The 12,136-nt window shown below is 48.0% G+C and overlaps 1 protein-coding gene across 16 annotated transcripts in view; it reads left to right on the forward strand.

Annotated features, from left to right (window-relative positions):
- LOC139049177 (uncharacterized) overlaps positions 1–12,136 on the forward strand; it is a 110,252-nt gene that overhangs the window by 83,436 nt on the left and 14,680 nt on the right. For 14 of the 16 annotated variants that reach the window (XM_070524493.1, XM_070524490.1, XM_070524477.1 and 11 more), the window contains 3 exons: positions 3,948–4,151; positions 5,201–5,313; positions 9,047–9,182. The exons of 1 other annotated variant lie outside the window; for it this stretch is intronic. In XM_070524493.1, the coding sequence (XP_070380594.1) occupies positions 3,948–4,151; positions 5,201–5,313; positions 9,047–9,182 (453 nt within the window). The remainder of the gene's footprint in view (positions 1–3,947; positions 4,152–5,200; positions 5,314–9,046; positions 9,183–12,136) is intronic. One more of the 16 variants, XM_070524491.1, reaches the window with a different exon arrangement.

Genomic DNA, 12,136 nt, shown 5'->3' on the forward strand with positions numbered 1-12,136 from the left:
GAAAACCGCCTTTGTCACACCGGACGGTCTGTACCAATTTAAAGTCATGCCCTTTGGATTATGCAATGCACCAGCTACATTCGAGCGCATGATGGACTCTCTCTTGCGCGGCTTGAAGTGGTCTACATGCCTGTGTTACCTCGACGATGTGATTGTGTTTTCGCCGAACTTTGAGAGCCACCTGCGGCGCCTCACAACCATACTCTCCGTGTTTCGCAGGGCTGGCCTTCAGCTAAACTCCTCCAAGTGCCATTTCGGTCGCCGTGAAATTAACATGCTTGGTCATCTCGTCAACGCCGCCGGAATCCAACCTGATCCACAGAAAGTTCACGCCGTGCGAAATTTTCCTGTACCTTGTTCAACGAACGATGTCCGTAGTTTTCTGGGCCTATGCTCTTATTTTCGGCGATTTGTGAAAAATTTTGCGGACATCGCTCACCCTCTCACTGACCTTCTTAAGAAAGACGCCTCTTTCTCTTGGGGACCGCTACAGGAGAAAGCCTTCTCTACCCTGATTGAGCGGCTTACCACTTCCCCGATTCTCTCCCACTTTGACCCTTCTGCGCCCACTGAAGTACGAACTGACGCGAGTGGTCATGGCATCGGCGCTGTCCTCGCTCAGCGTCAACAGGGCCAAGACCGTGTCATCGCTTACGCTAGCCGCCGCCTTTCCACGCCCGAGCGAAATTACTCCATTACTGAGAGAGAATGTCTCGCGCTCGTATGGGCGGTCGCCAAATTTCGCCCGTACCTTTTCGGTCGGAGCTTCTGCGTTGTCACCGACCATCACGCCCTCTGCTGGCTCTCCTCTTTGAAGGACCCAACTGGACGACTTGCACGTTGGGCATTGCGCCTACAAGAATATACATTTTCTATTATATATAAGTCAGGACGCCTGCATAAAGACGCTGACTGCCTGTCCCGCAATCCCGTGGATCAACCGGACGATACCGATGCAGACTCGGACATCAGTATTCTGTCCCTCTCCGGCTTCCTCCACATTGGCGACGAGCAGCGCAAGGATCCTGTTCTTCGAACACTTATGGAACGCCTAAGCTCCTCGCCCAATGACCCGTCCCTTCGGATGTTCACCTTGCGCGATGGAACTTTATACCGTCGTAGCGTTCGTCCTGACGGCCCGGAGCTCCTCCTAGTCGTCCCCAAGCACCTTCGACTCACCGTGCTCCAGCAACTTCATGACGCTCCTACTGCTGGACATCTGGGCGTCACTCGTACTTACGACCACCTGCGGCGCCGCTTCTTCTGGCCTGGCATTTATCGCTCTGTGCGCCGTTATGTCGCTTCTTGCGACCTGTGTCAGCGCCGGAAGACGCCTGCTATGCCTCCCGCTGGTTTGCTTCAACCCATTGATATACCTACAGAGCCCTTCTTCCGTGTGGGCCTCGACCTCCTTGGTCCGTTTCCAATTTCCATCAAAGGAAACAAATGGATTGCTGTAGCAACCGATTATGCCACTAGATATGCCATCGCACGAGCCCTGCCAACCAGCTGCGCTACAGATGTCGCCGACTTCTTACTAAAAGACGTCATCCTGCACCACGGCGCCCCTCGCCAGTTGCTGACGGATCGCGGCCGCTACTTTCTATCGAAGGTCGTTGATGATCTGCTCCGCTCCTGTTCTACAGAACATCGGATTGCTACCGCGTACCACCCTCAAACGAACGGCCTCACCGAGCGACTCAACCGCACACTTACTGAAATGCTCGCCATGTACGTTTCCAACAATCACCGCGACTGGGACGTCGCTTTACCATACGTCACTTTCGCATACAACTCGTCCCGTCACGACACTGCCGGATTTTCACCATTTTTCCTTTTGTACGGCCGCGACCCCACCTTGCCTTTTGACACGTTGCTACCTTCCGCAGTACACTCACCCAGCACTGCTTACGCTCGCGATGCTATTGACTTAGCCGCCCAGGCCCGAGATGTCGCCCGTCATCGCCTCACAGTCTCGCAAGCTTCTCAAAAGCGACGCTACGACCTTCGGCACCGAGACCACCATTTTTCACCTGGTTCGCTTGTCCTTCTCTGGACGCCTTCACGTCGTGTCGGCTTGTCGGAAAAATTACTGTCCCGTTTTTCTGGTCCGTACCAGATCTTACGCCAACTGTCCGACGTGACCTACGAGATCGCCCCACTCGGTCAACCTTCCGTGCCTCCCAACTTAACCAGTGATGTTGTTCACGTCACCAGGCTCAAGCCCTATGTCCCCCCAATAAGTGAGGCTGTTTAACTTGCACCGGGACGGAGCTCCCCCACCGGGAGGGTGATGTTACGGTGAAGTGAAGGAAGACGTTGAATTGGACTAGAGAAAGACGAAGTCTGGCGGTTGCCTGAACGCCATATCCATCATTTGTAAATATAAGTTATTTTACACTCGTGGGCCTGCTTTCTTCCCGCAACAATATATATATATACACATATATATGAGGGGTTTAGGTTCCAAGGTTAGTTGTAGTAGTAAAACATAAATACCCAAAAAGTTTATGGGGAAACGGTGTCAATTGGCTAGAGCATCGCAAGCTTAATGCGAAAACGTGGGATCATACCTCACCTTCGGCAAGTATTGTTCACCCGTTTTCATTGCCATCAGTTTATCATTTCTTCAATTACTAAGTACAAGTAATTTTTCCTCATGACCTTGGCGTCCGTGTTTGTTGGCTTCTCATAATATATATATATATATATATATATATATATATATATATATATATATATATATATATATATATATATATATATATAGTTGTTTGTTAGTTGCCTACCCACCTATCAAAGGCCCTGTTTAATGTCGTTGCAGGGCATAATAATTTAATTAACGCACAAATAAATATTGTAGGAAGAAGCTGAAGGAGCGAGCGGAATTGCTGTTTCTACGCTTCGTGTACAGCAATATAATTTCTCTTATATGTTCTGCATTGTTTAGCAACTAGTCAATTTCAGTAGCCGCATTCAATGGGTTTTAAGTGCCCCTTATTAAACGTTTTCTGATACGTATGTGCTAAACATTATGAATGTTAACAAACGTTCAAAATTACCTAGTTGATCCTTCTGTGCGACTTGCTGCAGCTTGAAGAATTCTTCTTGGGGACCCAGTCTCGTGAGAGAGGGTAGCGAGTTCTCCATCATTTCGGAGGACTTTACAGCAATCATCGCTTATTGAGAAATATACATTCTAGTTAGAAAAAATTCAAAGGTTAACGTTCCTTCTAAGCGCCTAAACCGTTTGCTATTTGTAGAGATGTAATACCAGTGCTGCTACCTTTGTCTTGTTTGCTTCTTCGGTGACCTTCTATGGCTTCTTTATGTATAACCAATGCTTTGCTATTTCCAAAGACAGATCTCTCTTTACCTTATTGTTTATGTATACCATATAATGATTTGCAATGCCAAAATGTATTGTAGCTAGTACATATTAGTTTTGTGTTTTTTCTTATTATTACGATGTGAAGTAGAACATGTTCGAATGCCACTTAGTGTTAACACTGTAAACATTGTTGCGTATAACATTTTGCAAATCCTATGCAGCAACTGCATATGCTTAAATGACCGAGGGAAGGTTCTAGACCTTCGTCAGCTGTTGCAAAACACCTTTACTTTAATTTTCCTCGGTTTGCTCTATATACTGCTGACCGAAATAGATGTATTCGCATGTAGTCTCGCAGTTGAGGTTAGAAGAATGCAGGATATGCAGCAACGTAAGGCAGGTAAGCGGTGGACCATAAGACTTAAATAAGGGGGGAGGGGGAAGGGAAGCGTAGTCTAGGCCGCCAAAACATCCGGTGCGGTGCTGAAATGAGGAAATTTGCAGGCGCAAGTTGGAATAAGCTAGCGCAAAACAAGGCTAATTGCAGATGCCTTCGTGCTGGGGGCAGTGAACACAAAAACTAGACTCATGCTGCTGCTGACGGGGATGCTCGCAGGCGCTCGGAATGGCGACCCTCACCGCCGGTGGGGTCAGCTTCACGCTATCCGAAGGCGCCGGGCAAAACAGCACGTTAGATGTCATTCAGCAGCGGGACCAAATCGTCAAGTCATTCATCACCGACAGGATGCTCGCCCTGGGCGCATTCGACTACGAACCCACCGCAGGCGTTCCGCTCTCCAAGTTGAAGGATTTTTTCAAGGTGAGCCTTCGACACTCTCGGCGGGGGAAGCAACCCGCTATTCTGGAACGACTCGATGCTGTTCTTCCGCTCCACTGAGTTGAACACTGCCCCTCGACTGACGAAGACGCTACGCTTCTCAGGGACTGCCGCACGTGATCACGAACAGCGTGTTCATTTATGCTGGTTGGTACACAGTGTGCGGCATCGGACGCAGCGAGAGAAGAGCACTAAAGAGCGACTCAGTAGCCCTGTGGTTCTCGTGGGATGTGTCTTGTGGTGCGCCGTTTGAAGCTGATGACGCGCAGTGACCACCCTCACAAAAACTTTACTTTGGGTTTCGATAGAATGTGTATCAAGCTCATTTTGATTCTACAGGAAATCAATTCAACATCACATGCTATGCGAGGGGCCGCCTTCTATAGTGGGCCCACATTCGCCCGTTCTTTCCTTGTCGAAGCTAATGCGACATAAACGCTGTGCGACGCGCCGTCCTCCAGACCGGCCCAAGTCTTAAACGGACAGGCTACTGTATCGTTGAGACATGCCGTGGCCGGTTGCATAGCGTCCCTGTCCTTATTGTGGGGATTACACATACCTTGCAGGACATGGGTGAGGGTGTGTGTTTACATCGCTCCGGAAGATATCTTTAAGAAAAAAACACATTCGCCGAGCTTCGCGCGTGATCTTTGCGCATAAGCACGGCGATGCAGTAACCTTTCTTCGCTGGAGTAAAAAAAAAAAAGCCAGTCGTCATGCCATCGGTGTCGCACCACATCGTCGTCGCATTAACTGCTGTCGTCACACGCACGCTTTCGCCTCACACACAATTTCTCACACGTCATAGCAACGTTGGTGCATTTGCTAGCATTCGCAGAACCCCCAACAGTTCTGCATATTTTTTGTTGATATTTTAGGTTTTATTTGTCTGCCTTTAGTTCCCGCTTTCACTTAGTACATATTTTAGCGTACGCAAGGCAAATCCTTTGCTTGCCAATAACGCCCGTATATCTTCAATAATCATGTCCACCTCGTCAACATTTTCCACGGTCATTTATTATGCGACGCAGTACCTCAACAAGACGCTGCCGTCGCAAGATCCGGCTTCGATGGTCTTCCTTGGCGTCTTCCTCGCCACCAACGTGATTGCCGACGCATTCATCGCCGACATCTCGCAAATACCGTGAGCACTTTTGTCTCTTCTCTGGCGCACATCATGATTGGGAACAGAACCGGCTTGCAAATCTCACTCGCGCATTGCGTTGATATCGCCATCATCTGTTGAGTTCGATTGATATTGTGTCAAGTCCAAAAAGCAAGCGCAGACGCCGCAGTCGATGGCTCTGGAATAATTTTGCCAGCCGAGGTACTAGCACCCTACAGTGCGATACACGCGCATTTGTGCACTCGGACCCCCAAGTGGAAGCGCTAGGTCAAAGGCTCGATAGCCGTTCCCGACCGAGGTGGGGAACTTTTTGCGTAATGCGAAGACGTGGGATCGTCCCTCACCTGCTGCAATTTGTTTTTTCATCCACTTTCATTGCCATTAATTCATCGTTTCTTAAATACAATAAGTAAGCAAATGTAATTTCCCCTATGTTGTCCTTGGTTTCTTTGATTGTTGGCTTCTCATAATACGATTCATAATAATTAGCACCTCGGTCAACCCCCTTTCTTCATAGTTTGCGCAAGGCGGATGAGCAGATATTTTCAATATGTGAATTCCAGGAGAGATTGTTAGTTATTGTTATACCTAAGTATTTAATACTGGGGACTTCATGTAAGGGTGATTGTCCAAGGTGATGCCTTTGATCGAAAAGAACTTTTTTGCGTGATACGCAAAAAGTTCATTAACTACTTAAACTGAACTACTTAGTTCAATAACTACTCAGACATGATTTTAAAGGGCCAGAAGAAAAAAAAAACAATCTGAAGTACAGACCCATAGAAAACAGGAAATTGAAAATAGGTAAAAAAAGAAACATACAGTAGAATCTCTCTAGTAGGACTTGTCACATATATTGCGTGAGTATTCTTTCCAGTCGCTCATCTTGCTCGTACGTCTCTGACGTATTGGAACGAGTCTGGCCGTATGACGGCTACACCTGCTCGTTTATTTGTTTTGTAATGAGCCTTAATGAATTATGTGAGTAAGAATTATGAGCCCTAATGAAATGTTTGAGCTAATGAATTATAACTAGGCTCAGGTCATCTTAGTGATCTTTCATGAATACTGGTTAGCTTTAATAAACTTAATGCTAATCGAAATTAGGCTTAATCAATATTGAGTACCCGCAATTAATCGTGATTGGGTTTAATTATGTTTCATTAGGCTAATAAATTTAGCCTAAGTCATTTTCTGTTAGCTTCACTTTTCTGAAATACGCTCAGTTATACGTTATTATAATTAGCCTTAAATAATCCTGATCATCCCTATCTTAATGTTAATAAACGAAAATTAGGTTTAATTAATCTTAAATGTCATTTAATGGTCTTGACAAGACTTAATAATTTGTTTAATTAGGCTACACTAATTCCTCGTCGCGGCAACTGTAGTGGTCTGATTTACTTCTGCAGTGACTGAGCGATATCACCGATTGCATGGTATACTTGTTGCGGTAACAAGAGTGGCCTACTTTCTTTCTACACTAACTGTACGATATAGTTACTGTAGTGGCCTGCTTTCTTTCTGCACCGACTTTATGGTATGGCCGCTTGTGTGCTATGTTTACTTGATTCGGCAGCTGTAGTGATCAGCTTTCCTTCCGCACCGACTGTATGGTATGACCGACGGTATGGCATACTTGTCGCGCACAAATCTCGGCCGCGGCGGCCGCATTTCGATGAGGGCGAAATGGAAAGACGGCCGTTCCCCGTGCATTGGGAGCACGTTAAGTACCCCCCGGTGGTCAAAATTGATCCGGAGTCCCCCACTACAGCGTGCCTCATAATCAAGTCGTGGTTTCAGCCCGTGAAATCACAGCATTGAATTCACTTCGTACTTGTTCAGTGGCTCATTCTCTTTCTTACTCATTCACTCACTGCTCTTTCACAGCGAAGGTGTTAGCCTCTAGTTGTCTCGAATATGTGTACGGTAGAGCGATTAAAAGACGGGAAAAAAAGACACACAGGGACACACACGGCGCAGTGCTGTGTGTGTTCCTTTGTGTCTCCTTTTGTCCCGTCTTTTAATCGTGCTACCGTACACATATTCAAAATGCGTTACCAACAAGACCACCTTGCAACCCTCGTGAGCTTCTAGTTGGTCGGGCTTTTTCGATCTGTGCTCACCCAAAAAACAGTACCGCCATCGCGGTAGCTAGAAAATGGCTTTGTATCTGAGTTTCCGCGTAGCAGAATTACGTTTTCCCGTAAATTCGAATTACAATCGGGTGCTGTCATGGTTGCAGGTTGTGTGTTAATCGTACTTTACGAATTTTATGGTGCGTATTACTTTGAGAAATTCAATTAGTTCAATAAACCACTTTCGCCAGGCGGAGAACCTACAAAATATAGGGCCTTACGGTGCACTTTCGCACACCTGCGTGCGCGCGTGACAGACGTGTGCACGCAATGTATATTGTGTCCTTGATGCATGGGCGCTGTGACAGTTGCATCTTTTGCACAGCGTGTGCTGTGACCGTGGTCGACATTATGGCGAACCCTGTCGACAAACGGCGTCGCTGCCTAACGGACGCGGCTACTCCGAGAGACCCCGAACAGCAGCTGGAAAAGGGCCTTGTCCTTACGGTTTCCGCGCAACAGAATCGTGCTTTCTGGTGTATTCGAAATACAGTCCGAAGGTGTCACGTCTGCAGCTGACGTGTAATCGTATTTTACGCATGTACTGACGCAATTTAGTTTTAAACATTCATTTTTGTTCAATAAGGCACTTGCGCTTCACGGAGGGCCTGTAAGAACGAACGTCTGTGCTGCACTTCCGCAAAGGTGCGGGCGGGCTTGACGAAAGTCGCTTGTGGTGGTGGAGCTTGTGTAGCGTCGGTTGGGTTTGTTTAACGTCGGCAGCAGCTTCTTCGTTCATCCACCTTCGCAGGGTGAAATGGAGGCGGATATTTTTATTTTTTGCGATTACAGTTATATGGACACTCAAGGTGCATTTTTTGCCGTCGCCGTAATGCGTATGAAGTCCAAGGGCGATAACACCGTCGCCACTCTCACTATGCTGTATTTACGGGTGAAAGCACCCAAGGGGAGCCGAATGATCGCGGCTCAACCTGGCGGGCGGGAGGGAGGATAGCGCAGAGAAAACGCGCCGCCTTCCGTCGGGCAAGAGGCCGTGGGAGGATGAGAAGGGGGGGGGGGAGGCGGCGTTGTTCTTCGGCAGCAACTGCGTATTCCGCGACCGGATGCAAGGGGAACTGACTATCCCGGCTCAATTTCGCCCGCGCAAGGGGAGGAAGTCGGGAGGCAGCGTGGGAGGGAGTGGGAGGGCGGTGTTCTTCTCCAGAAGCAACTGCGTACTTCGTGCGGTCTCGCGCAGTGCCGCGCGCCCTATCATGAAAATGGTCTGCAGACGGCTCGCACCTTTGTGCATACTGTGCCCTCGCCACTCAGTTTCGTTGAAGCGATAGACAGCACGAAGGTCACTTCGCTCGATGCTGCTTCCGCGCTTGCTCACGCCAGCGTTTTGACAGCGAGTGTCCGCGGTCACCGTGTGCGATGTCTTCGTGTTCACCTGTGCGCGCTGACACCATGATTGTTAATTCAGTGAGTAAGCGAACGTTTCCAGGTCTATGCGGCCGACAAAACTGCTATCCTTACTTCGTATAGCTGTCTACTAATTTGCTATCGCAAATGGATGCTTCACCTTCCGGGCGAAACTGCGACTTTTTTAAATCCCAAACGATGGTTCGATCGGTCACCCAGCCAATGCGACTTTTACTCCCTGACCGCAGCGAGATCTCCACCCTGATCCTTGAAACGCACATCACGCTCAGACAGGCGCATCTCGGGGGCCACACAGATTGTCACGCCTACCCCATCAGCGCCGTTGGCATCAAGAACCTCGCCAACAACACCGTGCCCAGGCTGGTGAGTTTCGGCAACTTCATTCCTAGATCTGGGCAAGCCCTGCATAAAGGCTTTCATTGATAATTTCGGTCCGTCTTCATGGGGTTGGTGGTGGCTTCCCCGCCGGTACAAAGGAACGCGCGCAACCGAGTTGCCGGGTGCGTTTGTCGCCAAACTTGCAGATCTTCGAGACGCACATGCTGCCGCTGAAGACTGATGCTTCGTTTAGATGCGGGGGAAGGAAAGCCCTCCTCTCCTCCTGCTGCCCTTTCCCTTTGCTATCCGGCGGTGGTGGAAGAGGGTTGGCACTCGCCTGTGTGGAGGCAACGCACATCTCGAATACATACACGCCTGTTACCGCTCTGTTCTCTACGGAATTACACAAACCGCAGAATCCACGCAAATGTCCCCACTTCAACAAATATACGTCTTCAAGCGCACCATTCCTTTATTCTTCATTTATTCCACAGGCGACTGGCTATTCGCTTACGTTGACAATCATCGTGCATAATTTTTGCACACGCTTTAGAGCGCAGCTAGCTCTTAGCCGCCCGCTTCCGCGGCGAGCGTCGGCGTTGCCCCTGGTAACCGAGCGAACGCGGAGCGCAGCGACGATGACGACGGCGGTGAGAGCGCGAGGGTTCGTGCGGACGAGAAAGGCGAGGATAACGCGAGCAAGGAGAAAATTGCACGTCCAACAACAGGGCAGAGATTCCGAAGAGGGCGCGTTGGAACGAAGGCGAGCGTGTCGGCGGGCAAATGGTGGGAGAAAAAGCGCTGCAGCAACGTTTCTTTCATTTGTGAAACACGAGATTGGTGGTGAAAATGACGTGGGAGATCGTCATAGTGTGCGTGGTATTCATTGCAGTTGCTTATCTCTAAAGATATGGCAGCCTTGGTTTCGCGGGTTTCATAAGTAATGATCGATAACAAAGAATGCTGCGCACTGTATGACAATTCCCCAGTGGCGGGCTCTTGCCCTACTTCTTATTTCATTTTGATTACCTTCAGGGTTTTCACATTACACAGCAGAGGGCATACAGAAAATGCAACATCACTAGTACTGTGAAACTACATCAGTTCATTAGATGAACAACGAGAACAGATGGAATAGTACAACACGACGATGTAACATGGGTACAGTCAAGGTCAAAATTTCTCAATATTTGTTAGGTGTCGCGCTTTGAACTAGGAAAAATATTACTAAACAGTGCACAACCGACACATGTCATAATAATAATAATGGCGCTGATATAAAGACAACACGAAACAAAGATATCGTCATCATCATCATCATCATAATCCGCCTGTTTTATGTCCACCGCAAGGACGAAGGCCTCTCCCTGCGATCTCCAATTACCCCTGTCCTGCGCCAACCGATTCCAACTAGCACCCGCGAATTTCCCAATTGCGTTGCACCACCTAGTCTTCTGCCGTCCTCTGCTGCGCTTCCCTTCTCTTGTTACACATTCTGTAACCCTAATGGCCCGACGGTTATCTAACCTGCGCATTACATGGCCTGCCTACCGCCATTTTTTTTCTCTCAATGCCAATTAGAATATCGTCTATACCTGTTTGCTCTCTGATCCAAACCGCTCTTTCTGCCTCTGAAAGTTATGCATAGCATTCTTCGCTCCATCGCTCTTTGCGCGGTCCCTAACTTGCTCTCAAGCTTCTTTGTCAGTCTACAAGTCTCTGCCCCATATGTCAGCACCGGTAAAATGCACTGATTGTATACCTCCCTTTTCAACGATAATGGTAAGCTTCCAGTCAGGAGCTCAGGATGTGTTCCAAAACAAAAATATAGGTACAATTTACTGCCACTCAGAGACAGGCGAACATAAAAACACAAAAAGACATTCGAATTTTAAATGTATACAGCACTGCTGGAAAGAATAATAAACAAATCATCTGGCTCGGTAAACGAAAGAAAAGGAGAGCGTGGGTGGGCCTTGAGTTCAATAACAAAAGACATTCCCAAACGTGTCCACACAGACTGAAAGAGCGAAAGTGAGACCTCCAAAGCAATGAAAGCTAAGGACACGAGGAATGGAACGGGCTCTACCTACCTAAAAACATACAGTGTAATTGTCCAGGTCCCCTCTCTGTTGCTACACTTCCTGAAGAAGGTGTTCATAATTCGCAGCTTATTCCTTTCCGCGAATTCTACCAGCATTTCTCCTCTAGCGTTCCTAGAATCGACGCCGTAGTTGCGTGTTCACCAGCCTGCTTTTCCCCCACTTTTGCATTGAAGGTGCCCATTAGTACAGTATACTGAGCTTGGCACGCACTGCCGATGTAACGCCGCCTGTGCGTGGGAGCCCCGCAGCGGCCGTCGGTGACAACGACGCGCAGGCGGCGTCGGTGGTGAAAAACCCCCAGCAGCCGTGCAGTGTGAGAAGCCGCTTGTCGCTGTCGTTGGTGTATGATTTACACAGGCTGGCATACACCTGCGAAAGATGTTCAGGGCACAGCCCCATATTTCCCATGCATTTTTGACCACGTTGAGGGACCGTTTTGACAGTAACTATCCGCATAGTGCGTGCATTATTTTCTTTCAAAGTTTGCGCTGCTTCGACTGTACTAGACTTGTTAAAATCTGAGTAAAATTACTGTTTTGGTGAAATTTTTCCCACGAGCACCTAATTTATGGCTTAGTTTGCACATTTTAAAATTTAAGTCGTTAAGTGCATATTTTCCATTCTAGCACAGTAGTTGTCAGTAGAGTGGAAAAAATTAACTGGTTATCCTGGAAGACATAGAAAACAATGGTACCTATGCAATAAAACATGTCGTTTTGAGATAATTTATGTTAAAGTAAGAAAACAACTGAAAACCAAACATTTTTTTTTTTGCACAAACATGCTTTCATTGCGAATCTTTCCAGACCATGGATGCTGCTGCTCCCTTGCCGAATAGACCGCGAAAGAGTTACGTGCCCGTAATCACGTGATCGGCCCCCACGCAAAGCAACT

The sequence above is a fragment of the Dermacentor albipictus genome, chromosome 8 (assembly GCF_038994185.2).
Source record: "Dermacentor albipictus isolate Rhodes 1998 colony chromosome 8, USDA_Dalb.pri_finalv2, whole genome shotgun sequence".
Lineage (NCBI taxonomy): Eukaryota > Metazoa > Arthropoda > Arachnida > Ixodida > Ixodidae > Dermacentor > Dermacentor albipictus.